At 41.2% G+C, this 27735-nt stretch overlaps 1 protein-coding gene across 5 annotated transcripts in view; it reads right to left on the bottom strand.

The window, feature by feature from the left end:
• KDM6A (lysine demethylase 6A) overlaps positions 1-27735 on the bottom strand; it is a 192183-nt gene that overhangs the window by 141033 nt on the left and 23415 nt on the right. For 4 of the 5 annotated variants that reach the window (XM_020783901.3, XM_020783903.3, XM_020783902.3 and 1 more), the window contains exons 3-4: positions 7524-7632; positions 4989-5038 (exon numbers count right to left, since the gene is read on the bottom strand). The exons of the other annotated variant lie outside the window; for it this stretch is intronic. In XM_020783901.3, the coding sequence (XP_020639560.3) occupies positions 4989-5038; positions 7524-7632 (159 nt within the window). The remainder of the gene's footprint in view (positions 1-4988; positions 5039-7523; positions 7633-27735) is intronic. 5 annotated transcript variants of the gene reach the window in all.

The following is a 27735-nucleotide window of genomic DNA, read 5'->3' as shown; positions in this document are numbered from 1 at the left end:
TTTATTTATTTATTTATTTATTTATTTAAGACACTTAAATCCAATGACCTCTGAAAACAAAATTAAATTCCAAGAAAATGAAATGCCCCCCAAAAAAGTAACATTTAATGATTTAGTTGCAAGTGAAGTTTAAGACGCAAAAAGAAATATAAAAAGGGCATAAAAACAAATGCAGGAACTAAAAATTTCAAGAAAAAAAGTCTGAAACTAAATTAAAATTGAAGGAAAATATATATTCATGCACACTGTAAAAAGGCTGCAGCCATCTTCACAGGTTTGGCTTGCTCCAGCGCCCCCCCTACTGCACCCTTCTGCTACAGCGCCCCCACGCCACCCCTTTTCGTTCTACCGCCGCCCTGAAAAATGAAATCGCCCCCTGGGGGGCATTATCGCCCACGTTAAGAACCACTGCTTTGAAGTACTAAATTTCAGTTCCATGCCATTTTAATAGAAAATCGTACTTTTAGCAAATCCTATGGTTTTTTTAATTAAAAATGCTATCTACAGATATGAAATAGGAATTTTTGTATTAGAGGACTGTGAGTTTTACTATATATCTATATCTAGGTGAGAATACATACACATTTAGCTTTTTATATGCTCCAAGTGTATTTTGCATTTTTGGTTCTTATTTATATGATTACTTGCTTGCTAAATAAATCTTTTAAAGAAGAAAAGGATATATTTTTGAACTTTATGTCAAGGTTCTGAAGGATATCTAGTAAGGAAGAATTAAATGAATATAAAGGGATATATAAAATCTTCTGTGACCACAATTAAATTCCTTGTCAGATGTGTATAAAACATAAATGTATAAGTCTCTCACAGAGAGTCTGTAGAAACAGGAGCCCTGTGAAGTTATTCAGATATTCCTCTGTGAAATGACGCTTCCAATGAAATTCCTTTTTCCTCACAGATAAGGTACTATATTACCCTAAAATTAATTAATTGTCATTAGGTCAATTCCAACTTATGCCAACCCTTTCCAGAGTTTTCTGCATAGAATATTCAGAATGATTTACTACTCTCTTCTTCTGGGTTGCTCTGGGACTGTGCAACTTGCCGAAGGCTACACAGGCTGGCTCTTCTCCCAGGAGCCAGCAAGAAACCTAACTCCAGACACCTGACTGTACAGCCAGACAACCCAACTCATGTAATATATTTGAATGAAAAATGTTCCATGCTGGTTTTGACAAAGTATAATGCAAAAGATCCAGAAGCAAGTCTGGTTCTCAGTAGGTTGGTCCCACTCAGAGAGGTTAAAGGAAATCTCTTAGATATTATGCTATACAAAATGTGTACATGGAACCCTAGCCTTTAGCACAAAACTTAAATATATTAACATTTTCTGGTGTCAGAACACAGACACACCACAAACTATTCTACTCCTGATGCACAAGTGCTAGTCATACAATAATTTAACAGTTGTAAACTAAAGGAAATAATGTTCCAGTGTCTGTAAAGATTTGTTGCCTTGTTGCCAAGGAAGATTTGCTCACCAAATATCAATTACCTTTGAAAATTCAATGAATGTTATAGAATAGAATGAAACCCATGCATGTGCTTATTCAGTTTAAATAAATTTTAAAATGAAACACAAAATACTTCTGTAATCCTCCACAAACATTTCACACTAAAGAATTTTGGAGCACAGATCATGAGGACACCAGGATCCCAGTCAAATAACAAAAACTGCACAGATTTCCAATGTGTCTGAAACAACAAGGACTAGGCCACCACCAACGTACCCTCTAATTTTCAGACCCGCTGCATGGGGCTCCGCCTCTCTCTTGCATGACTTCACCCCTGTGCTCACGCCTCCGCCCCCTCACACGCAGGGTTCTGTAACGACCGGAACCAAAAGTGATCACTGCACGGAGGATGAAGAGAGCTGCACAGAGGGAGGCGAAGTTATGCATGCATGGGAGCTCAGCTTAGAGGGAACCTTGGCCACCACTGCTCCATTAAAAAGGATGTATGTAAAACTATTAGTAAGTTAGACAGTTGGTTTGTTGTGGTTAAAAACATACAACTATTACACTAGAACCAATCGGTACAATTACCTCACCACTATCTCATAAACTCTATACACACCAGTTTCTGCTCACTTCAAAAGAATAGGCTATCTTTATATATGTGTATAATAAATCAGATGGGCATAATTTATCTAAACAACAGAGCTCCAGTGAGGAACGTACTACAGCCCAGAGCAGAACTCTTTTTTGTATGCCAATGATATGCAGGATCTCTCATCCTCTGGTTCCAATGATAACAACACATGAAGATTATTCCTGTGCAGTTCTTGCATTGTTTTGCACAATTTGTAATCCTAAAATACAAAAATCTCCACAAAGCTAGCAGAATTTGTGACTAGGACCTAGACAGATATCATCTGTGAACTACAACGGATGCCAAACCAGAAGTTATGTTTGGACAGTTCAAATGAGCAACTGACCTTTGAAACTTTACATCATAATTAAAAGGGCAACATGGTATCCTTTAATCAAATCTGTACAAACATGTTGTTTAGCTGTACTTTATCAGGAGAAGGAAGAGATGAATTACTTGTAAAAAGAGAGGTGCTATGCAGAGGTTAGCCTGTATTAATTTGTTATAAATGAAAAAAACAGGATTAATATTTTCATCAATTATTCAGAAGAATTTCACTGACTACAATGTGCACACAATATCCATGAACAGTTTTTTAAAACCTAATTCATTTCCTGTACCGCGCAAAGAGATCCATTAGGCTTTGAAGAGCCCAAAGCTTCCTCCCAGAGAGGGGGACATGCTGCAGGCTGAAAGGACAATCCTCTTCCATTTACAGGTCCTAAATGTGGATGAATCCTTTTCTCTACATTTATCAAATGACTGAAATTGCAAACACTTGGCACGCATGCAGATTAAAACACACAACACCAGTGTGTAGTGTGCAACACTGATTTATACTAGATAACGAGTTTTTGTAATTCTAGGATTTCTGGTCCCAGAGGTCACTAAGAATTCCCAAGGTAGACTTCTAGAACGGGGAGAGAAAAAACCAGGAAGCAAAAGGAGATGTCTTTCTGCTGCCATTGTCTGCATTATTCTATGTGGTTCAACTGGAAAGACAGAAATGCCCCTTCAGTCACTTTTCTTCCTGGGAGTCATCTTAGCACTCCATGAGAGGGTAGTTCAGCGAGAGACTCCCTCCACAAAGTCTAATGGGTAGCAAGACCCAAAAACCACTGGGTTTCTTTTTGGTTACTTCTCTCCTAGTCCCAGATGCACAGCAACTGCAAAGAAAAGTATCTTGAAATTGCAGGAACAACTCAATGAAAACATTCCAATGATCAGTTACCAGGGTGGATAAAAATCAATTTATTTATATATATAATTGATTTAAATCACAATTTAAATTATAAGAATCAATTTTTAAAATTTATATCAAGAAAAAAATCCAGTTCTTAAAATTTAAATCATGATTTGAATCACTTTGATTTAAATCAAACCCATCCCGGCAGCTGCTCTGAAAAAGATGAAATCCATGTTAGAGATCACATACTTTCAAAAGCATACTGAAGAACTGGAAAAGGTACAGAAATGAACAATGAAACAAATGAACAAATGAAAGATAACAATGGTTCAGACTTTTTGCATAAAACCATGCATGGTGAAGTTTTTATCACAATCTCACAGTATGAGAAATACAGTTCATTAAATTAAACCAAACTAAACAGAACATAGTACAATAGGACCCCAGTATCCGCAGGATCCACATCCACAGTTCCATTTATCCATTGTTTGCCACAGTTCTAAATGCAACATTCAAGGGTGTGTCTTGTGCCTTTGTCCCATCCCCTTTTGTGTTGTATATAGGGTTCCTCCCTTGTTATCTGCCATTTGAGGCAACCATGGTACAGTCAACCCTCGACTTACAAATGGCCCTAGTTACAAACATTTTGACTGTATTTTTATTTTTATTTTTGGATTTTTAAAAGGTGTTCGCTCCCTCCTTTGCTGCCCCCTTTTCCCCAAAAGGTGCTTGTATTGGCTTGTCTTGATTGAAAAGGTGCTTTTCAAGGTGATCTGTTGTCTAAAAGGTGCTTGGTTTTTCCCAGAAGGTGCTTGTCTTGGCTGAAAAGTTGCTTTTCAAGGTGTTCTGTTGAAAAGGTGTCTGTTCACTCCTTCCCTCGCTCTTTTCTTTCCTCTTTTTTAAGCCTAAATCATCTTAGGTTAAAAGGAAAAAAAGAAAAAAAATTCTGCCCCTAGTGGTAGGAACAGATTAACCGGCTTTGCATTTGTTCCTATGGGAACTAATGATTCGAGTTACAAACCACCCCTCGACCTAAGAACCAAAAACATCCGAAACAGATTAATTAGTTTTCAGTGCATTCCTATGGGAAATGCTGATTCGACTTACGAACTTTTCGACTTACAAACTTCCTTCCGGAACAGATTAAGTTTGTAAGTCGAGGGTTGACTGTAGATCACAGAACCGAGCCGACACAGGTATAGTGGTCCTACTGTATATAAATAAACTATAGAATCTGCTTGCAAAAGATGTGGTGATAGCCACCAATAAGGCAGCTCTGTTTTACTAACGTTTATATACTGCTTCCTATAAAAGAAGACTAGACAAATTTATGAGCGATAAAATTACCAATGGAAACACAGGATATATAGACAGTGGTTCCAAAATGAGAGCTATCATGCCTCTGAGCACCACTTGCTATAGAATAATAGGAGAAGAGGAGCTATTACCCTCTTTTACTTCTTTTGTGCTTCTTTTGGAATTTGACTATCAACTACAGAAAAAAATGCTAGACTAGATAGATTTATGAATTTATCTGGTACTAATCTTCTTAGGTTCTCAACATGCAAGATAGAGCTGGAGAAAGCAACGATGTAGACAATAATTAAAGGGAAATATGGAAGCAGTAAAACAAGATTCCTAATATAAAACTGAAAAACTGCATGAAAGTTTAAAATTATAAATCTATACAGACCTTCCAGTAGTCAGATTGTAAACTGTAGTACCTCTGGTATGCAGATAATGCTGGAATGGAAAGAATACTTTTTTAAAAGAAAATCCAAAACATGGTTATAATAAATTATTTACACATCACAAGAATAGTACTGGCTCCCACTTCAACATAGTAAAATGGCATATCTACTTCCTAACAATGTATTCTTTTGCCCACAAATTCATTTCGATATGTACTAATCATACTTAAAAGAAATCTTAACTGGGAGTTCCATTAAACCAAGATGTCCCAACCGTAGTTGAGTTTGAGTTCTGTCTAAAATAAATGCACCTTGAACCACATTCAACTTCCATGTCAATGAACTGCTGAAACAGTTGAAGAATAAATGGGGAATACAATTCATTTCTAAAAAGGTGAGAGAAAAGGATTCTAATATCCACACCTCTTCCCACTGACTAATCCTCTTCACTTTTACACAGAAATGAACACTGCAGGATTCCAAGTACTTCACTCAGTTCTGTATCCCCACCCTCATCTTTCATTTGACATCTCTTCCCCAACAATCAAGGCATTGCTCTGTGGCCCATAAGCATGGTCAGTTCTCACTGAATTATTGAGAAAAAAGTTCACACGACTAAAGCGTTTTCATAAAGATGTTGAGTAATTTCTGCAAACTGCTGATGCTTCCCTCGAAGACCGGAAAGAAGAAATGGCAGAAAGCACAGAAGTGCACCAAATTTTTACAAAGGCTGAAAAAGAGGAGAAGTGTCCTCCCACTTCTGGGAGGAAGTTTTCTATTTTAATTTTTAAAAAATAAGTGATGAAGATCATTCTGCACTGCCCTAATAGAGTCTATTTATTTTTCATTTCCTCTGCCCCTCCACCAAAATGTTTAACTTGGCAATAACCTGTGGTTCTCTTCTCGAGCTACATTATGATATGGCAAATTGACAGCAGAAAGAGTTGGACCAAAAAGAGTCACTTCAAGCCCAGTATGCCATCTGGATGCAAGGATCACACCTCAATCTGACCCTAAGTGACTTTATGTAGCCTATACCATCCCACTCTAAAGGAATCCATGTAGAAGAGCCTTCAGCGGGTCTCTAGCAGTTTGAATGCATGAGCCATGACAGCCAAATCTGCCCTTACAATGAAGGGGGACACAATGCTACCCCTTCCCTAATTAAATCAAGAGCACCTCTGTCTTACCAGGATTAAGCTTCAATTTCTTCACTCCCATCTAGCCCATTAGAGATATCAGGTACTGGTTTAGACTACCAGTACAGCTTCCTTGGAATCAGACAAAAAGGGGAAAAAAAACTCCTGGCAGAAGCAGAGTCTCCCCGCCAGGCTGATGGGTGCATAGCCATCCGGCAGCTCTGGAGTGATTGGAAGGGAGAGCAGAGCCAGAGTCAGATGCTCGAGTGGACGGTCGTTACATCCAGCTGTGTGTGGGTACTCATATATGAATACAAATACCCCACTCACTAACTATAAGCCTTATCTGATGACACTCTACCCCTCTAGACAATCTCTTCCAGTGGGTTTCATCAAATCCTAACACAAAAAAAAATGTTACAACTGTAACTTTCCAATGGCAATCAATGAAAGGTAGAAACATTTTCATTTCCAGATCAAGACTTGGACCCATGTTGAATTGCACAGCCTCCAAACCAGTGTAAGTTGAACTGTGTTGTTTTCGAAATAGTTGCTAAATCAAAAGCTGAACCAATTGTTCTCAGAGCACATCATGGTAAAAAAAATCAATTGTCTCTTTTCTTAACATATTTAGGACAATCAAAACTACCCTAAGGTGGCTTTCAGTTTTTTCTTCACTAATGGACTATCATAATTGCCTTCAATTTACATATATCCTATTTGTTAATTCCTATTGGAAATAATAGCCCTAGTATCTGTACTCTCTTTCCAACTGTCAACACATATAGAATATTAGAAAGCTTCAGTCAAGTGAACACTATGATTGTAGCTAGGTCACTCGGAGTCATCATGACTCACTTATGTACACATGCTATCATATTTCAAGACAGTAATCTTATTTAATGATAAATATAATTCCTAGCCAACATTTCAGAATACTTTTATTATTCAAGATAAATAAAAACATGTATAAAATAAGAGTACTGTATTTAACAAAACACCAATCATATGTGTGATTAAGTTGTACAGTTCAAATCATTGCTGGACAGATGCAATCTGCAAATTAAAATATCCACAAATCATTTTTTTCCTTCTTAAAATGTGTAACTAATCACAATGAAAAGTTCCTTCTTTTGATTATCATGAGCATTTTACAGTACTCTTTTAGGTATGTCAAGACTGGGATCCAGAGGACTGTGCAGGAAGTCTTACAGGAACTCAACTAACCTCTTGCAACATTCCCACCAGTACTCAACTCGTGAAAGTCAAGGAATTATGGACAATACTATCCAATGCAGTGATAAGCATCTCAGTTGAAAGAATAAGGCACACTGAATACAAAAGGAGCACACATGAATTATAAACAAGGGCTACTAAAAGAAATAGTAATCTTCTTACCTTTTGGATAATCCTCCAATAAGAGGTTGAAGTGACCTAACTGGCAAAAGAAATCAGATTCAACTTTTCCTTCTGCTTTCAATATTTGCGATTCATAGCAGCCAACAGCCTGAAAAGGACACAAATTTATTAAGTATATTTTATAGACAATTTACATTGATTTGTAAGTCTTGCAACTAACTTTCTCAATGAAATGTTTTACAGCACTGTTTTTTTTGGGGGGGGGAGAGCAAGATTTGAAACTGCTCTGATTGTATGACAATAGTATCCATAAAACCATACTTTGTTTGTGTTTTAAAATTACTGTCCTCCCTCCCCCACTATTCTTCTACTCTTACAATGAAAGATTCTAATCAGGTACTGAAACAACCATTAAATATCTAAACATTATTTTGGTCTTATGCTCATCAGCTTGTATATGAAATATATTTTGCAATGGACAGAATAACAACCAGGACTTTACACAAATATTGAAATACAGCATTCTGATGATATAAAATACAGTATGAACTTAGACAACTTATCCTTTTCATGGCAGCCTCTCCAGACATGCATCTGAAATTCTCTTCAATTTAAGGGTGAAAACATTTAATAGCCCTTCAGTTGCAAAAAGAAAAATATTGGAAAGTACAGTGGTGCCTCGCTTAGCAATTGCTTCATTTAACGACAAAATCACTTAGCGACAACTTTTTTGGAGCGTTTTTACGCTTCGTTTAACAATGGTCCCTATGGGCGATTTTTGCTTAGCGATGCCCGGACCATGCTTCGCATGCGATTAAATTTTGGGTACCCTGTTTCGCTTAACAATGGTTTTGACAGCCCGGAGGTCGTGCTTTGCATGAATGGCGTTTTAACGGTCGCTGTTTTGCAATGCAACTGCCTCCAGGGTGCTTTTCCCTGTTGCTGTTTTCTTTCAAATTTCAACCGTCAATACCCAGGATGCATTGTGCCTTGTGCAGGGAAGGTTTAAAAACCCTTCCCCATGCAGCCTGGATTTACTTTTGCACGTGGAGTTCCAGGGCTGGCTTCATCAGGAGCAACTTTGGTTTCTTCTGGAGAACTTGGCTAGCAGAAGGTAAGTTTACATTTGTTCTCTTGTGTGGGTTTTATTGCATAAGTCTTGTATTTTCTTATTTTGGGGTAAATTGCAGGGTTTTTTGTGCATGCCTTTTAAAAGTTTAAAATTTTTATTGTACTGTATTTTTATTTTCTTATTTTGGGAAACTGCAAGGGTTATTTTGTGCAAGCCTTTTAAAAGTTTAAATTTTTTTACTGTACTGTATTTTTATTTTCTTATTTTGGGGTAAATTGCAGGGGGGGTTGTGCATGCCTTTTAAAAGTTGGGATTTAAAGTTTAAAACTGCCTTTTTATTTTTTCCCCCCTTGGATTGCTTTCCTTCGGTGTGAGAGAGTTCTGGAGAAGTCTCATTCTTATTGGGGGGGACTGCAGTGTGTGTTTGGGATGGCTAGAGTCTTGCATTGGGATTTAAAGTTTAAAACTGCCTTTTAAAATGTTTTTCCTGGGAGAATTTGGATCTGCTATTGCATTGGTTCTGTGTGGGAGAAAAGTGCAGAAATGTGATTTAAAATTTTGGGTACCCTGCAGGGGAAACTTAGGGGATACAGTAGCTTCTGTTGTGGATGTTTGAATGCAAAAGTCTAATGCCAAGTTTGATTTTTTTCTTTTTCCTGTAGGCATCCTTTCTGTCGTTTGGTGTGGCCTTCGGTGGGTGGACTTTTCCAGAACATCTGGGACAGCAAAATGTAGGTCTGCATTTCTTCTCCTGTGTTGGGGTGGGGAAGGTAATGCCAAGTTTTATTTTAGGCATCATCTTTCTTGGTGAGGTTGGTGTGGTGTGGTCTTCAGTGATGTTGGCGTTTTCCAGAACTTTTTGGGAGCAAAAGGTAGGTAGGTCTGCATTTGTTCTCCTGTTTTTTTTTTGGGGGGGGAGGTTGGGCCAAGATGAATTTCTTTTTCTTTGGTCAGGCACCCTCCTGCGGTTCGTGTGGCATTCGTGTGGTGTGGCCTGCGGTGGAGTTTGCAGAGGTAGGTCTACATTTGTTCTCCTGTTTGGGGTGGGGGAGTTATGCTGTTTGTTTTTTTTCTTATGTTTGTTATGCTAAGTTTAATTTTTAAAAAATTTCTCTGTTAAGACATCCTCCTCTCCTGTGGTGTGGCCTGCGGTGGAGTTTGCTGCTTCAGGGACAGCCAGAGGTAGGTCTACATTTGTTCTCCTGTGTTTTCTTCTTCTTACCTTGTGCTGGGGGGGGGGTGTTAGTTATGCTAAGTCTTTCTAAATTTCTTTGGTCAGGCATCCTCCTGTGGCGTGGCGTGGTGTGGCCTGCAGTCTAGTTCTCCATAGCTTCTGGGACAGGAAGAGGTAGGTCTGAATTTGTTCTCCTGTGGGTTTTTTTTCTTAGCTTGTGCTGGGGGTGGTGGTGTTATACCACTTGTTTGTCCAGGGCAGTTTTGGCCAGGTATGGGAAGGTGTGTGGGAAGGTGAAGCAGATGTAAAGCACTGACTGTTGTTGTTTTTTTAATTAGCAACAGCTGACATGGGTCCCAAGAAGCCTGCTTCTGCCCAGGCTGGCAAGCTGACCAGGGAGAAGATGACCCTGGAGATGAAAAAGGAGATCCTCCAGAAGTACGATGGAGGCAAGCGCATCGCGGACATTGCCAGGGAGTACGGCAGGAATCCATCTACCATCGGCACCATTGTAGTGATGAGGGAGAAGATCCTTGCCATGGATGCAGTGCAGGCGGTCACCAGGATTGCAAAAAACCGGCCAGCTGTCCTGGAGGAAGTCGAGAAGCTCCTTGTTATCTGGATGAGAGAGAAGCAGCGTGCTGGGGACACAGTGACTGAGGCTGTCATCTGTGAGAAGGCCAGGACCATGTATGCGGATCTCGTGGAGCAACAGCCCGGACCCTCAGCTGAGCCAGAAGAGTTCAGGGCAAGCAGCGGCTGGTTTGAACGCTTCAAAACCAGATCCGGCATCCACAGCATGGTGAGGCACGGAGAGGCTGCCAGCTCTGATGTTCCTGCGGCTGAGGATTTTGCCGTGGAGTTCCTGGAGGTTGTGACTACACAGGGCTACCTTCCACAGCAGGTCTTCAACTGTGACGAGACCAGCCTGTTTTGGAAGAGGATGCCCAAAAGGATTTTCCTGATGCAAGAGGAGAGCAAGCTGCCTGGCCACAAGCCCATGAAGGACCGTCTCACCCTCCTCTTCTGCACCAACGCCAGTGGGGACCTGAAGATTAAGCCCTTGCTGGTCTACCACTCTGAGAATCCACGGGCTTTCAAGAAGCACAGGGTGGACAAAGCCCAGCTGAGGGTGATGTGGCGATCCAATGCCAAGGCTTGGGTCACACGCACCCTGTTTGTGGACTGGGTCAATCACGCTTTTGGCCCAGCTGTGAAGCGTTACCTTGTGGAGAAGGACCTGCCACTGAAGGCCTTGCTCCTCATGGACAATGCTCCTGCCCATCCTCCAGGCCTTGAGGACGACTTGTTGCAGGAGTTCAGCTTTATCAAGATCATGTTCCTGCCGCCTAACATCACTCCAGTACTCCAGCTGATGGATCAGCAGGTCATCGCCAACTTTAAGAAGAGCTACATGAAGGAGCTTTTCCGGGAGTGCTTCAAGGTGACCGAGGCCACCAACCTCACCCTCCATGATTTTTGGAAGGAGCACTTTGATATCGTCGGCTGCCTCAAGATGATCTCCAGGGCCTGGGACGGCATCAGCCAGAGGAACTTGAACTCTGCGCGGCGCCCGCTCTGGCCAGACTGTGTGGCTACTGGTGTTTCTGCGCCTGCACCAGAGTCCACAGTGATGCAGGACATTGTGGCCTTGGGAAGGAACATGGACCTCGAGGTCACAGAGGAGGACATTTCTGAACTGGTGGAGGGCCACGACCAGGAACTGTCCACCCAGGAGCTGGTCGAGATGCAGCCACAGGCTATGGAGGAGCAGGAAGAAGAGCCAGAGGAGGAACAGCTGTCCACCAGGGACCTGAAGAAATTCTTGCACTGCTGGCAGTTTGTGCAGACTGTAGCGCAGCAGCACCACCCGGACAAGGCTCTGGCACATAACTTTTCAAACTCCTATGATGAAAGGATCGTGTCCCCTTTCAGAGGAATGCTGAAAAGGTGGCAGAAGCAGCTGACTATGCAGAGGTTTCTCACAAAGAGGCCAAGACAGGAAGAGGAACCTGCTCCTTCCACCAGAGGTGCCCAGTTGCCTTCTTCCTCCCCCTCATCCTCCTAGAAGACTGCTGCTTGCTGTGATGTCGGGACAGTTCTGTGTGCCTCCAGGTCCCTGCATTGAGCACTGGTCCGGGTGGTTTACAGACTTCAGCCTCACTTGTTCAGTTCAAAAATGTTAAAAGTTTCTGTAATGTAATGTTTACTGTACTGTACAGTACAATGTTAAAATGTTAAAAGTTTCTGTAATGTCCTTAAACATTTATGTAATGTTTCTTTATGTTTGTGCACTTTATGAAGACTTTCTGTATGTTGATGCACTTTCTAAAGAGTTTTGTACAATCCAATGTTCCTGCCTCATGTTTGCTGTTTTTAAAATGTTTTTCTGTGTTATTTATAAAGTTAAGGTTTATAAACTTAAAGTTCATGCCTCATGTCTGCTTTTTAAAAATGTTTTTCTGTTACTTATTAAGCTAAAGTTTACTGTTTAAAATGTTTGAAATCATAAAGTGCACTTAATAAACCCTTTGTTAACCAAATTTGACTTTGTTCTGACTCTTTTTAAATTTGTTGTTGTATTTTTTTTCCCCATTAAGACGCATTGAATAAGTTTCAATGCATTTCAACTGGGGAACTGCGTTTCGCTTAGCGATGTTTCCTATGACGATTTTTGCTTAAGGACGGCAATTCGTTCCTATTGGAACAGATTATCTGGTTTTTGATGCATTTCAATGGGAAACCAGGTTTCGCTTAGCGATGAAATCACTTAGCAGCAATTTTTTTGGAACCAATTAATATCGTTAGGCGAGGCACCACTGTATTGATCACTTGGGAGAAGTTAGAAAGCTAGGGAGCAAGGGACTAGGCACTGGGGTGGGTGAGTAAGACTTTAATACGCTTTGGATATTTCCTTAGTTCTCACTGGACATTACTTTAACTGTTCCTTCTCTCAGAATTGCACAAAGTCCTTATTAGTCTCCTTCTTGTGTTCATGCCTGTATCAGAACCTTTTCCAACACAGCAAATTAATAAATCTTGAAGACATATGTATATGTTGAAATAAGTATGCTATTTTGCTAAATTTATTCTGGACACTAAATATAGACTATGTTAGCACAGCATAGACTTAGTTCTCTGAGTGTTAGAAAAACAATATTCTTCTTGCTTGGAAGATTAAGAATCTTGATCCCAAAATTGTCAAAAAGCCAAAGTATATGTTGCATTTTACAGTGCATTCAACTGTAGCTAGCCTCTATGACTGTTGCTTTTTACAAATGTAATAAAGAGTCCCACAATAAAATGGAAGAAGTTAGTTTACTTCCTTCCCTTTATTTAATGAGATGGAAGCAATACCCGAATAATACAAGTTGGTAAAATGATAGCAGCAGCTGCCCTACAGAAAGCATAACTACAGCAGACGAAAGAAGCAAAGAGAAATGACTGGAAAAACAGAATTTCAGTTTAAAATATATAAAATAATTTACGTCATTCTGCCATCTGCTTACTAATAGGCAATGAATTAAACAATAGTTCCCTTGCATTATCATTATAGTATTTATGGTTCCATTTAATACAAAGTTGGGTATTGTATTTCACATAGAGGATATAAAACCTAAACAAAATATATAAAATATAAGTCCTGCTAAATGCCAGGTCAGTAAAAGGTAAGATAGCTAACATTCTAGGATTTGACCCTGGACAAATATACTATCCCTGGCTTTCTTTACAGACCTGGTTGGATGAAGCTGGGAGAGTTAGTCTTTATTAGCTTTGCCCACCTGGGTTCTCTGTGCACCAGTAGGCCAGACCAGGGAAGCAGGGAAGAAGCGTTGGTGCTGAGTAAGACTGCTGGGTTTGAGGATATGTATCTAAGAGTAGGAGCCCATGACAGAATAGGGATTCTGTTGGTGTGTTGCCCACCCCACTGAACAATAGTCTCCCTGTCTGAGCTGTATGATCTGGCCTTGTGCAGTCTCTTCAGCTTGTTGTGCTGAGGGATTTCAACATCCATGTGAAGACCAATTTATCAGGAGCAGCTCAGGACTTCATATCTATGATGACAACCATGAAGCTGTCCCAAGTGGTATCTGGACACATTCATGTTGCAGAGTACACTCTTGACTTGGTCTTCTGTACTGAGCAGGATAGTGGTGATTTGGGTGTGGAGAAACTCTTGGTAGTTCCATTGTCATGGACACATCATTACCTAGTGGGGGTTAGGCTTTTTGGAACTCTGGGCCTCTGTAGAGATAGAGGAGCAATTAAAATGGTCTGCCCTAAAAAACTGATGGATCCAATGGTTTTCTGACTCTTCTTGAGGAGTTTCCTGCTGTTCCCATGGATAGTCTATGTTGAACAGCTTCAAACTTATCCTGCTGCAAAGAAGATGTTTTGCAAGTTCTGCTGAAGTAACTTTGGTCCCTGTTTGTCCTGTTATAATGGGTATGTTTCAGTTGGTGCAGCCTGAGGATGTGGACAGGATTCTTTGGAGAGGTGAAAGCCACCATGTGTGTGCTGGACCCTTGCCCTTCCTGGTTTATAAAAGCAGCCAGAGGGCGACTCACTGAGTAGGTTAGGGAGTGGTGAATTTTGTCCCTTCTATCCTTGCAACAAAAGGATACCAGCATACCTAAAGGAGGCAATAGTAAGACTTTTGTCAAAAAAGCCCTCCTTGAATCCCATTGTCTATGTGTACATCCATTATCCTTTCTTGACAAGTGGATTTTCGCAAGACCTCTCCCCCTCCAACCTTCAGAACACATTCTTTGTGGACTTCAAAGACACAGTCATTGATAGTCTGATTCAGCAACAGAAACAAAATTGTTGTCGCACTTAAAAGCTATCAGAAATCAGAATGAGAGACTAGGTCTCACGATGCAGAAAAAATGTAAATAATCTTTATTCTGATTAAAAATGGTCAATGCATTTTGGCACATGGCCTTCTTCTAAGGTAGTATTTGAAGCTGATACAGATCAAATAAGCTAATGAAGTTCCAATTCTAAGACCTTGCTCCTGAAGAAGACCATGTACCAAAACATGTTGAGCATTTAAAAATTAGAATAAAGTTTATTTACATTCTTCTACATCCTGAGACCTAGTTTCTCATTCTTGTTTCTAATACCATTGGAAGTACCAGTTCCCTATGTTTCTGCACTTTAAAACTAACAAACATATTTCAGAGTCAGACTTGGCTAGCTGGGCCACAGGTAAAAATACAATATACATGACAAAGGGATAGAAGTAGGCCCAAGTGGAAGGAGAACTGCATATTAAGACTTTGTAATGAATTTCCAAGGTGGTTGTGGCCATGTTGTGGCAACTCTAGAGGTTCAGTGGTGCCTCGACTTACAAACTTAATTGGTTCTGGAATTCTGGTCATAACTAAAAATGGTAGTAAGTCGAAGCACCATTTTCCATAGGAATGCATTGAAATGCAATTAATCCGTTCTGGCGGAAGAAAAAAATCACCCAAAAACCCTCACAAAAAACACTGCAAGACCCATCGGAAACATGATTAATCTGTTCTGGCCGAAGGGGGGGGGAGCAAAGCAAACAAACCGTGCAAGACCGTTTGGAAATGCAAAAAAAAAAAAAAAAAAAAAAAAAAAAAAAAAAAAAAAAAAAAAAAAAAAGCAAAGCAAGTACACTGCAAGACCCTTCAGAGATGCAAAAAAAAGCAAACCAAAAAGCAAACAAATCCTGAAAGACCCATCAGAAAAGGGGGGAAAAACCCAAAAAGCAAACAAACCCTGCAAGACCCATCGAAAATGGGGAAAAAGAAAACCAAAAAGCAAGCAAACCCTGCAAGACTCATCGGAAATGGGCAAAAGCAAACAAACCCTGCAAGACCCATCAGAAATGGGGGGGGGACAAAAAGTAAACAAACCCTGCAAGACCCATCAGAAACACGAAAAAAACCCAAAAAGAAAGACCACAAGACCCATCACAGCATAGAAACATAAACCCCCCAGCCCAAAAGCACACTGCAAAACCCACCCAGAACAGTTTTAAAAAAGCAGAAAGCAGCACCTTACCAGGCAGTCCGAAGCCTCCTCCAATCGCACACTCTCTAACTGCTGGGGCGAAAGAGCTACAAAGAAGCAGCCTGTACACCACCAACTGTTAGCAATTTGAATTCCTCACCGTTTTTCCCTGCCTTTTTAAAATCATAACTTGAAGCTCTGGTCGCAAGTCGAAGCAAAATTTTGCAGCCAGAGCTGGTCGTAACTCAAAATGGTCGTATGTCGGGATGTTCGTAAATCAAGGCACTACTGTATACAGGTCTAGAGATCTTTGTTTGTGGATGTCATGAGATTGAAGGAGAATGGGACTTGCCGTCAGAGATTAAAGAAGAGTTGGATTTGTAGTCAATGAGGAGGAAAGAAAATTGAGTCTGTTAGGGTTTAAAAGTGAAAGGGAATGTGAGAAAGGCAAAGAGGTTAGTATTTTTTAATTTACAGCCAAGCTGTAACAGCGTGAAACCTGACAGAGATGCAATGACAAGGAGGCCCAGAGCAAAGACCCAACAAATTCTTTTTTAATTGGAATTGAGATAAACCACCTGCATCTCCATGAGAATTGTAGGTGGATTAGACAATTACACCTCTTTGAATTAATTGGGTTTACAGTCATGGAGATCCGAGGAATGTAGAAAATGGACAATGGGTTATGTCTGAAGGGAGACCATGGTGTGGAAGAGAACTTTTGCTTGACAGAAGTTCTTGATAGTTTAATGTAGTTTGAAAGTAAAATAATGTAGGCAAGAGGAGATGATGAGGCTAGCCCATCTTAGCCCAGTTTTAGTGTTTATTATTTTAATGGGAATTAGTTATTGTATTTAACTATGGTAATCTTTTGAACATGTCTTTATGCTAATGCTTGAGCAAAAACAAACTGTTTCTATGAAACTATGTTTTCTTAATAAAAAATAATTATAAAAATCCTTATTGAGGACTGGTCTCTTGGATCAGCAGGGATCTGCTACTGGGATCTGCCACACGTTAACTAAGCTGCCACCAACCATTCCCTATAAGAAGTCACACAGACCAGGGATGGATTTTTAAACAAATAAAGAACAAGGTTTATTTAAAACAACACACAGGGAAAATAAAATGATCAGGTGAATAAGATAAAGTAACGTGGCTTATTCTCATTCATACATGCATACAGTTTGGTTCACACAGAACCCTTAACTTGAAGCACAGACCCTGAACCTATCAGTTCTGGCTAACCAACAGACACCTGAACCTATCAGGTTGGTACTCTGACACACAGTAGTACCCTGTCTGACACACAGACTCCCACACCAGCTTCTTCTTCCCAGCTGCTGCTTCGTCACATCCCAGCGTCTCCTAGCATCTCCACACACGCTCCACATATATATACAGTACAGCCCCTCCTCCTGATGTCCCGCCTTCCACTCCCCATAGGATGGAACTTTCCCTCCAAACCCATGACAGACAGGTAACATCAGTGCTGTATGTAACACCTCCCCTCTTTATAAGTTGTTTTGTAGGGGGAAAGCTAAGGTGCTTTTTCCCAAAAAAACAACCTGGATAAAACACACAACAACAGTTATACATACCATATTATACTTACTTATACTTACATTCTAAGTTAAACATTTACCATTTAGGCATTTAAACATTTACCATATACAATACATCAATTTACCTTTATTCATACAAACCAAGTTCAAAAAAAACAGGTACATTTAACTTTTTGTCATCAATATATATACATAGTCCATGTTCTTTCGCCGTCTTCATTCTTCAGGTCTTCTTGACAAGGCGTCAGCAACACAGTTCACTGACCCTCTGACCACCTTCACTTCAAAGTCATAGTCCTGCAAGTTTAAAGCCCACCTCATAAGTTTGCTATTGTGGGTTTTCATTGTCTTTAACCATTGCAATGGTGAATGGTCAGTGCACAGAATAAAATGTCTTCCCCAGATGTAAGGCTTGGCCTTCTGGATCGCGTAGACTATGGCCAAACACTCCTTCTCCACGGTTGCCAAATGTCTCTCACCTTTTTGAAGTTTCCTACTCAGGTAGGACACTGGATGCTGGTCACCATTCTCATCCTCCTGGCACAGAACTGCTCCTACCCCGCTGTTAGACGCATCGGTGTAGATGATGAACTCCCGGTCGAAGTCTGGAGCACGCAGCACTGGATAGTTGATTAACGCCTCCTTCAACCTCTGGAACGCCGCCTCACAGTCGCTGGTCCACGGGATGCGGTCATCAGCCTTCTTCCTCGTCAGATCGGTCAGCGGAGCCGCAATCTCGCTAAACCTCGGGATGAACTTTCTGTAGTAGCCCACCAACCCAAGAAATGATTTGACTTTTTTCTTGGTGTTGGGTCTGGGCCAATCACGAACAGCTTCTATTTTGGCCTCCAGGGGTTTTATCACTCCTCCCCCTACTATGTGACCCAAGCACTTTACTTCTGGGCTACCCAGCTGCAGTTTGTTCCCTCTGCAAGACCTAGGCCAAAGCACTCCCTCCCCTGGGTTAAAGTGCCTCTCCCCGGCTTTCTGGTCATCCCAAACTTTCTTTCTGACCTTTTGAGCTTGCAGGGTCTCTGCTGCTAGCTCTAGATTTCTCTTTAGGTCATTCCTTAAAGAGTCTATGTATGTCACAACGTCTTGTGGGTCATCCTGGGTGATCTGCTCCCAATTTTGTTTGATCAAATCAAGGGGCCCTTTCACCCTTCTCCCAAATAAAAGTTCAAATGGACTGAACCCGGTACTGGCTTGTGGCACTGATCGATAAGCAAACAAAAGGGATTGCAGCTTCTGGTCCCAATTGTTTGGATTCTCTGCCAAGTAAGCCCTAATCATGCGCATTAGAGTCCCATTGAACTTCTCAGTTAACCCATTACTTTCAGGATGATAAGCAGTGGTTTCCTTGTGCTTAATTCCACAGATTTGCCATAAGCGTTTCATGAGCTTTGATGTGAACGATGCGCCCAAATCTGTGATTATTTCTGAGGCAAATCCCATCCTGGACATATACCCCACCAAGGCATCTGCCACTGTGTTAGTTTCAATGTTAGTCAAGGGTATGGCTTCAGGGTACCTTGTGGCATGGTCCACAATTGTGAGAATGAACTTGTTCCCCCTCTTTGTGGCCTTGGGCAAAGGTCCCACAATATCCACCCCTATGCATTTGAACGGAGTGTCAATCACAGGCAAAGGGCACAACTTTGCTTTGGTCCTGTCGCGGCTATTCCCCTGCCTTTGACACACATCACACTGTTTACAGAACTCCCTGATCTGCTTCCCTATGTCAGGCCAGTAGAAATTCTGTGTGATTCTCTGCTGTGTTTTGTTCACCCCTAAGTGTGCAGCAAACATGTCAGAGTGCCCCCTTTGTAAGATCATGGGGCGATACTTTTCAGGTACCACTAGCTGACTTCTGATCCCATCTCCCCCTTTTGAGATATTCCTCAGGGTTTCTCTATATAAAATCCCCTTTTTCTCCAGAAATCTCACTGGGGTTTCAGGTGTTAGCTGGGCGTCAGTCACCTGTTCAAAACACTTTTGGAGAGTGGCGTCTGCCTTTTGCTCTTGTCCAAATCTGCTGTCTGTGGTTAAGGTTTCCACCACAGCTTCTGAACTCCCCCCACCTGCTTCCGTCTCTGGCTCATCATTACCCCCCTGAACTGTCCCCGTGGTGGCTTGTGAACGTGTAATCACTAGCACCCGTTTCACATGTTCAGCCAGGTCATTTCCCACGAGCACGGCTGCTGGCAAAGTCGATGAAATCGCTAGCCGCCAAACTCCCCTCCAGCCTTGAAAGTTGACAGGTACCTCCGCGACTGGCAGTGAGATTATCTGCCCCTCAATCCCTGCTACCTTTATGCTCTCATTCGGGATTATATATTCCCTAGGAATAATATCTGGATGGCACAGGGTCACCTGAGAACAAGTGTCCCGCAGCCCCCGATACTGACGGCCAAGTATTCCTACGTCCACCCCTGCTGTCTCAAACAACTGAGAATCTGTTCTCACGAGCAAGCATCGCTTGACCTCCACAAGAGGACCACCTTCCTCAGCCTGATCAGCAGATGCAGCCGTTCCAGACTGAGCAGCCATGGCAACAGGCTCCCTCAGTGACAATGAGCCTTGCTCTTTCTGGACACAGAACACAGCTTTTGGCTTGGTTCCACTAGAATCCTGAGGCACCATTCCTTTTAGCTGCTTTAATTTCTCACACTCTGAGATTAGATGGCCCTTTCCCTGACAGAAATAACATTTTCTGGTGTATTTTGATTCTCTCTCATCTTGTTTTGGTTTTCCCTCCAAAACCTGAGGTCTTGGTTTCATGTCTGAGGGCTTCCCTTCACCATGGGCCCCTCCCCCTTGCTGGTTTTTCCCTGGTCCCTGAGAGTACTTGCTGTAGGTTTCTTTGGGTTTTCCTACAGATTTCTCCTCACCTAAGGGCTTTCTTATCTGGTGAATAAAATCTGCAATCTCGGCGGCTTCTGCCACAGATTTTGGTTTCCTTTCCCTCACCTGGAATTTCAATTCCCCATGCAGGACTGAATAGAACTGTTCCAGTGCTATCAAATCTTTAAGCTGCTCGTAGGTCTCTGTCCCCTCCTGAGATAGCCATTTCTCAAGCAGCCTCACCAATTGGGCCCCCACTTGGGTAAAAGTCTGCTCTGGCTTTTTGGTGATTGACCTAAATCTTTGCCTCAGCTGTTCCGCATTTATCCCATGTCTTGCAAACACCAGTTTTTTAAACTCTGCAAAATCTCTCATCAGTTCCTCAGGCATCTCGGCATAGACCTCAGCCAGGCTACCACTGATTAAAGATCGCATGATGGTCATCTTCTCAGTTTCCCTCACTGAGAAGTCCACAAACGCTCTTTCCACTAGGGAAAAGAACACCTCAGGACAATCTCCCTTGTGGTACACAGGGAATTTCTTCAGGTCAGCCTTAGACAATTGGCCTCCCTCAGAATCCCTATTGTTATTATTGTTCTGGTTCATCAGTTCCAATTTTTTTAATTCAAACGCCATCCTTTCTTTTTCCAGAGCAATTTTCTCTCTCTCTCTCTCTAATTCAAATTGTCTCTGTTTCTCCCTTTCCTCCCTTCTTTCTCTCTCTAACCTTTCCTCCATTTCCCTCACCCTCAGTTCATGCTGTTGGGCTAGGAGCAATTTTCTGAGTTCTGGGTTCTGCTCTCCTGTGCTGTCACCCTGCACTGAGCCAAATTCATCCTCAGAACCTTGGTCAACCTGGGGGTCTTTCACTTCACCCATTTCTGCCATCTGGCTTCGAGTCAAGGGCATAATCCCCCCTCAGAACAGGCTGCTTTAAAAAGTCAAGCCTCAAAATAAAACGACCACTTTTTTCTCTTTTGCCTCAGAACCAGCTTTCCCTAGAGATTGCTGCTGTCCTTCAGCACTTAACTTGCAACAGTTGCGAGCCAGAGCCTACCCCCCTCTGCTAGGCCTCTCAGCAGGCAGGCTAAATCACTGTTACTACACAGTTTTGCCTCAGCTTTTTTCCCGCCAAAACCAGGCTGCCTCAGAGCACCCTAATCTAGTCTTCCCAGTTGGCACGTTCTTCCACTAGCGCACCTCCCCGTGAGGTACACCTAGAAGATTACCTACGCGCCTCAGATTGTCCCTGACTAGACCCCCCTTGCTCTGGGCACACTTGCCAAGGCTTTGCTGGACCGCTGGACAACTGGACCAGTCGTATCCCACACGCTGGACACCAATCAATGTGACAAACCCAGACCTACTGGGATCTGCCACACGTTAACTAAGCTGCCACCAACCATTCCCTATAAGAAGTCACACAGACCAGGGATGGATTTTTAAACAAATAAAGAACAAGGTTTATTTAAAACAACACACAGGGAAAATAAAATGATCAGGTGAATAAGATAAAGTAACGTGGCTTATTCTCATTCATACATGCATACAGTTTGGTTCACACAGAACCCTTAACTTGAAGCACAGACCCTGAACCTATCAGTTCTGGCTAACCAACAGACACCTGAACCTATCAGGTTGGTACTCTGACACACAGTAGTACCCTGTCTGACACACAGACTCCCACACCAGCTTCTTCTTCCCAGCTGCTGCTTCGTCACATCCCAGCGTCTCCTAGCATCTCCACACACGCTTCACATATATATACAGTACAGCCCCTCCTCCTGATGTCCCGCCTTCCACTCCCCATAGGATGGAACTTTCCCTCCAAACCCATGACAGACAGGTAACATCAGTGCTGTATGTAACACCGAGGAATGTAGAAAATGGACAATGGGTTATGTCTGAATGGAGACCATGGTGTGGAAGAGAACTTTTGCTTGACAGAAGTTCTTGATAGTTTAATGTAGTTTGAAAGTAAAATAATGTAGGCAAGAGGAGATGATGAGGCTAGCCCATCTTAGCCCAGTTTTAGTGTTTATTATTTTAATGGGAATTAGTTATTGTATTTAACTATGGTAATCTTTTGAACATGTCTTTATGCTAATGCTTGAGCAAAAACAAACTGTTTCTATGAAACTATGTTTTCTTAATAAAAAATAATTATAAAAATCCTTATTGAGGACTGGTCTCTTGGATCAGCAGGGTTTGGCTAAATCCAGAGGTGGCAACGAGGCTGCTTTGTACTGTAGCTCTTTCACTTTCGGCAGTTAGAGTGTGTGTCGTCGTTGTAGGAGGCTTGGGAGAGCCTCCTGCTTCATGTGTGTGTGTGCGTGCGTGCGTGTGTCTGCAGGGAGGTAAACTGCTGTTTTCTCTTTTTAAAAAACTGTTCTGGGTGGGTTTTGGTTGGGGCAGGTATGTTTTCTGTGCTGTGTTGTTGGTGGCTTTAGTGCTTATTTCTGGAGGTTTTTTTCTTAAACCTCAGCAACGGAGGTAGCTTTAGGGTTTGTTTATGGAGGTTTTTTTTTCCTTCTTAAACCTCAGCAATGGAGGTGGCTTTACTTTTTGTTTATGGAGTTCTTCTTAAACCTCAGCAACAGAGGTGGCTTTAGTGTTTGTTTCTGGAGGGTTTTTTCTTCATAAACCTCAGCAACGGAGCACCTTCTGACCGGGCTTGCTGTGTTCTTTTTAAATTTTTGGTGATTTTTTTTCTTCAGCTGGAACGGATTAATCGGTTTTCAATGCATTCCTATGGGAAATGGTGCTTCAACTTATGAACATTTCGACTTACAAATACTATTCCAATACAGATTAAGTTCGTAAGTCGAGGCACCACTATATTACTTGTGCTGCCCTGAGAAACCTAGAGATTTTAAAATATTTTTTTTAAGTTTCAAAAATTGTTTTTTAATCTTGGTTTTAATACTATTGTACATTTAATTGTTTTTAATACAGTTTCTATTAGGGTAGAATTGATTTAAATGAAATCATTTTTAAAAAATTAAATTGTGATTTAAATCAATTCAATTTTGAAAAATCATTGATTTCTATCCACCCTGGTTCCTATAACACTTTGAAACTATTGATTTTCGTATAGTTCAATTGCTGTGAGCTGCCTTGAGTTCCCTATGGAAAAAGGCAGCATATAAATAATATAAATTAATAAAATAAATAAAATAAAATTTCAATTAAAAATAACAACTTTGTTAATACTCATTTGTAACCAAATTGAAATAAGGCCATCTTCAATCTTTTCCTGACATCTGGAGAAAACCACCTCAAAAGCTCATATTTTATCTACTAATGTTGATACTAAAACAAAACAAAACAAAACAAAACAAAACAAACCCTAACTAGTAAGTAAAGCTATCATATTTAAGAAGAAGCAGGAAAAAACCCTATTACTAGCCTACTGGAATTAGCAGGGAAAGGACATGTCTGTATTTCTGGTTGGGTGTGAAAGAGAAGTTCTTCACAAGGTGGAGGATAAAAATAAACTACTTTTGTAATATTAAAAATCAGACTGTCTTGTTCAAGTCAGATGTTTAGAAAAGGCATATAAATACCAAGTTTCTCTTAAATTATAACTACCCTGTTTCCCCAAAAATAAGACAGGGTCTTATATTAATTTTTGCTCCAAAAAACGCATTAGGTCTTATTTTCAGGGGATGTCTTATTTTTTTTCATGTACACCAATCTACATTTATTCAAATACAGCCATGTCATCTTCTGGTTGCTGCACAATAGTGGAAGGCAGGGTTTCACTTAACTGTGGCTTATTTTTTGGGTAGGGCTTATGCTACGAGCATCCTGAAAAATCATACTAAGGTTAGGTCTTATTTTCGGGGAAACAGGGTAGACTGCTACCAAGGACTACTATTAAGAAGTCTCATGGCAGAGTGGTTAAATTGTAGTACTGCAGCCAAAACTGCTCTCAGCCTGGGTTCAATCTCCAGTAGCCAGCTTGAGGTTCACTAATCCTCCCATCCTTTTGAGGTTGGTAAAGTAAGTATCCAGCTTGTTGGGGTGGGGAGATGTGCAGACTGCATAATTAAACTGTGAACTGCCCAGAGAGTGGGGCAGGTATATGAGCAACACACTTTGTTTTACCAAGAATATTATCTGTCCTCTGACCAAATATATTTATGTTATGGGATTGCAAATGTTTGGGAGGTAACACATATTTTTATCTGAGAAATGATCATGTCTGTTCTTCATTTACATTGAAAAGTCTCTTTTCAATCAAGTATATCTGGTAGAAGGAACAGATTTAGTTCAAATCACAACTTCAGAATGAACACACATCCATCTCTAATATTCATGAGGTTATTATTAGAAAAATCTATTATTTAATTTTCTTTTGAAGTTATATGTGATTTTAAAAAAATACATTGCCACCTAAGCAGGTTACAACAACAATGCTTTTTTGAAGCACCTCAACCCACACCCTTAGCAGGGTGTGGTCTTTTGGCCCCAGATTATTGGTGACAAGCAGTTTCACGAAATGAATCAAATATACAGATGGTACCACATACTGCATGAAGCATCCTGTCAGCAGCTTTGTATCTCAACAAATTTGACCAAGAAAACTTGACTCAAGATCAACAATATTCCAGATGCATCCATAGATATTTTAATTAAGATAACATCTAAGTCAGGGTGACCCAAGTCACACCAAAAGAAGGATAAGGAACACTAGAAATTATGTTGCTACTTACAATTTACAAGAAGTGAATATTACTGCAAAGAAAAACAGCAATTACAATATTATTTACTCAATCAGAAAGGATACCACGAATATCATCAGCTCTGCAGTTGTCATAGCTTGGCAGTGTATTCAAAAACAATGAACTGGCAAATACATTGCCAGGAAAGGAATGCAACAAGGAACTTGAAGGGAAATATTAATGGACAAAGTCAAACAGATCTCTTGAAAATTATTTTAGCTGTTCACATCATTTTAACTTCTGTGAATTACTCAAAATATTTTCATTTTGAGAATATCCACCATGAGTTGAGCAGGGGATGATCACAGTGCTAAGAACTGTTTAAGGAAGCATCAGTAAGAACCATTTCTGTGCTCTTCTTTTCTTCCTGTCATCTTCATGATACATTGCCTCTAGGGTGAAATGACAATCTTGAAAATGGTTTGCTATTCTGAATGTAATGATAGATCATAGTTATCATACCCATGGTTTGCAAAATCAGTTAAAACCAGTTCATCAGTTCAGATGTCATAGAAAACTTTGATGTAGCGTGTGGTATAGCATCATGCCTGTGAACTAAGGCTCTGCATTTAATATTCTTTTCTTTTTTTGAGTTTAAGCATTTTTTGATGAACCATAAATACTAATCTGTTTTAAAAAATTCAGCTGGAGCTTTTGTTCAAAGTTCAGTTAACCTCATGGGAGGTTACATGTTTTGTCATTAGATACTGTAATGAATACAGACCTTACCACACCTATCTGATTTTTAAGGAAACTAGATACACGAATGTTCATCTATTATAATGAACTACTGGAGCAAAGTGACAGGAGGGCTTATCTACAACAATGAGGTAACAAAAATATTGAACAAACTATCTTTACAACAGATACTCTTTTACTGACTAAAAAGCAAAGCCCATCTTTCTAACTAAAAAAAATTACATGGTGCCTTACTTACAAACATCCCTATCTACGAACATTTTGACTTACGAGCAGCTCCACTCACAAAATTTTGCATTGACTTGCGAGCGGAGCTTCTACTTATGAACAGAAAAAGGCAGGGGAAAAGGGCGGGAAATTTAAATTTGCTAACTGTTGGTGGCGAAGAGGCTGCTTCTTTCTACAGCTCTTTCGCCCCAACGGTTAGGAGAAGGAATGAAGCAGCAGCAGTGGCAGCAGCGGGGACCCAGAGCCAGCAAGCCCATCCTGGCCAGGCTCTGCCTCTCGGTGCTGGGTTGGTCCCCGCTGCTCAGCTCCTGTCTGGGCTCTACCTCCCGAAGCCCGGCCGGGAGCTGAGCAGTGGAGACCGACCCAGCGCCGGAAACCAGAGCCCAGCCAGGAGGCGAGGACCCATCCCAGCCGGGCTCTGGCTCCTGGCGCAGGGTCAGTCCCCGCTGCTCAGTTCCTGGCTGGACTCCTGCCCGCCGGTGCCAGGTCGGTCCCTGCTGCTCAGCAGTCAGAGCCCAGGCGGGAGCCAAGCAAGCGGGGACTGACCCAGCACCAGCAGGCAGAGCCTGGCTGGGGTGGGTTCGCCCCCTGGCTGGGCATTGGCTCCCGGTGCTGGGTCAGTCCCCGCTGCTCGGCTCCCGGACAGGCTCCAGGAGGCAGAGCCCAGGCCAGGCAGCGGCAGCTGAAGCCCAGGCCGGGCAGCGGTGGCAGAAGCCTGGGCTGGGCAGCAGCAGCGGAGCCTGGGCTGAGCAGCGGCAGCCCAGGCCAGACAGCAACGGCAGAAGCCCGGGCTAGGCAGCTGCAGAGGTCGCTGCAGCGGTGGAAGCCCAGGAGGCTTCGGACTAGTAAGGCGCTGCTTTTTCCTTTTAGAAAACTGTTCTGGGTGGGTTTTACAGGGCGGGTTTGGGCTGGGGGGTTATGTTTCTGTGCTGTGTTGTTTTGTTTTTAGATTTGTGTTTTGTTTTGTTTTTGCTTTTTGTTTGTTTTTTGCAGTCCCAGCATTGGACTTGCTCTGTTTATTTTTATTTTATTTTTATTTTGTATTCTTTTGAAATGCTGGAATGGATTAATCCCATTTCCATGCATTTCAATGGGAAGTGGTGCTTCGACTTACGAGCATTTCCACTTACGAACATCTTTTGGGACGGATTAAATTTGTAAGTTGAGGCACCACTGTATCAGGTTACAGAGAAATTGGCCCCATAAAAACTGGATCAACGAAGACAGTGGGAAAAAAACCTACAAGTCAGAATTAAATTTAATTCAAAGAAGACTCCACAGAACATTACTGTAAAACCCTTTCATGTGAAATCAACAAATTACTAAATTTATGTTAAGTATGACTTCTCAATATGGGAAAAAATGATATAATTAAAGGAAATGTTCAACCTAAAACTCTCTTTATAATATAAACTCCCTACCTCAGCTATATTTATTTTATCAAATACTTTTATGGTTAAAATGTGGGTAATTTCAAGACATTTTTGTAGTGGTCACAATGGTATCTAAATGTATTTTACGTCATCTCTAAGCTATAATTTTAACTCAAATAGCACTACAATTTTCTTACACAGGGCTGACATCCAGTAGTAAGTCACAACTAGATTAGACCCATTGACTAAAAAGGTACTTATCGAGGAGTCCAAAATCCACACTGATTCAATGGACCAACTTTGGTTGCAACTTATTACTGGATTTTATCCAGTAATGTGAAGGATAACTTTTAATCTGATATATGCTGAAACTGAATCACTATTATTTCTCTTCATAAAGGCACAGACTAATTGTTCAAATTCTATAAACATCTCTACAGAAAAAGTCTTTAAATTTAGAAACCTAAAACTGATCTCATTATTTTTGAAGCTAATTATACAAAAAAATGAATTTATAATTAATATCCTAACAGCTGCATTTTGATGCCACAACAACCCACCAATCCTGGTTTAACATGGAA

This window comes from Pogona vitticeps, chromosome 3 (genome assembly GCF_051106095.1).
Source record: "Pogona vitticeps strain Pit_001003342236 chromosome 3, PviZW2.1, whole genome shotgun sequence".
Classification (NCBI taxonomy): domain Eukaryota; kingdom Metazoa; phylum Chordata; class Lepidosauria; order Squamata; family Agamidae; genus Pogona; species Pogona vitticeps.
This window is presented reverse-complemented; position numbering and strand designations above follow the sequence as displayed.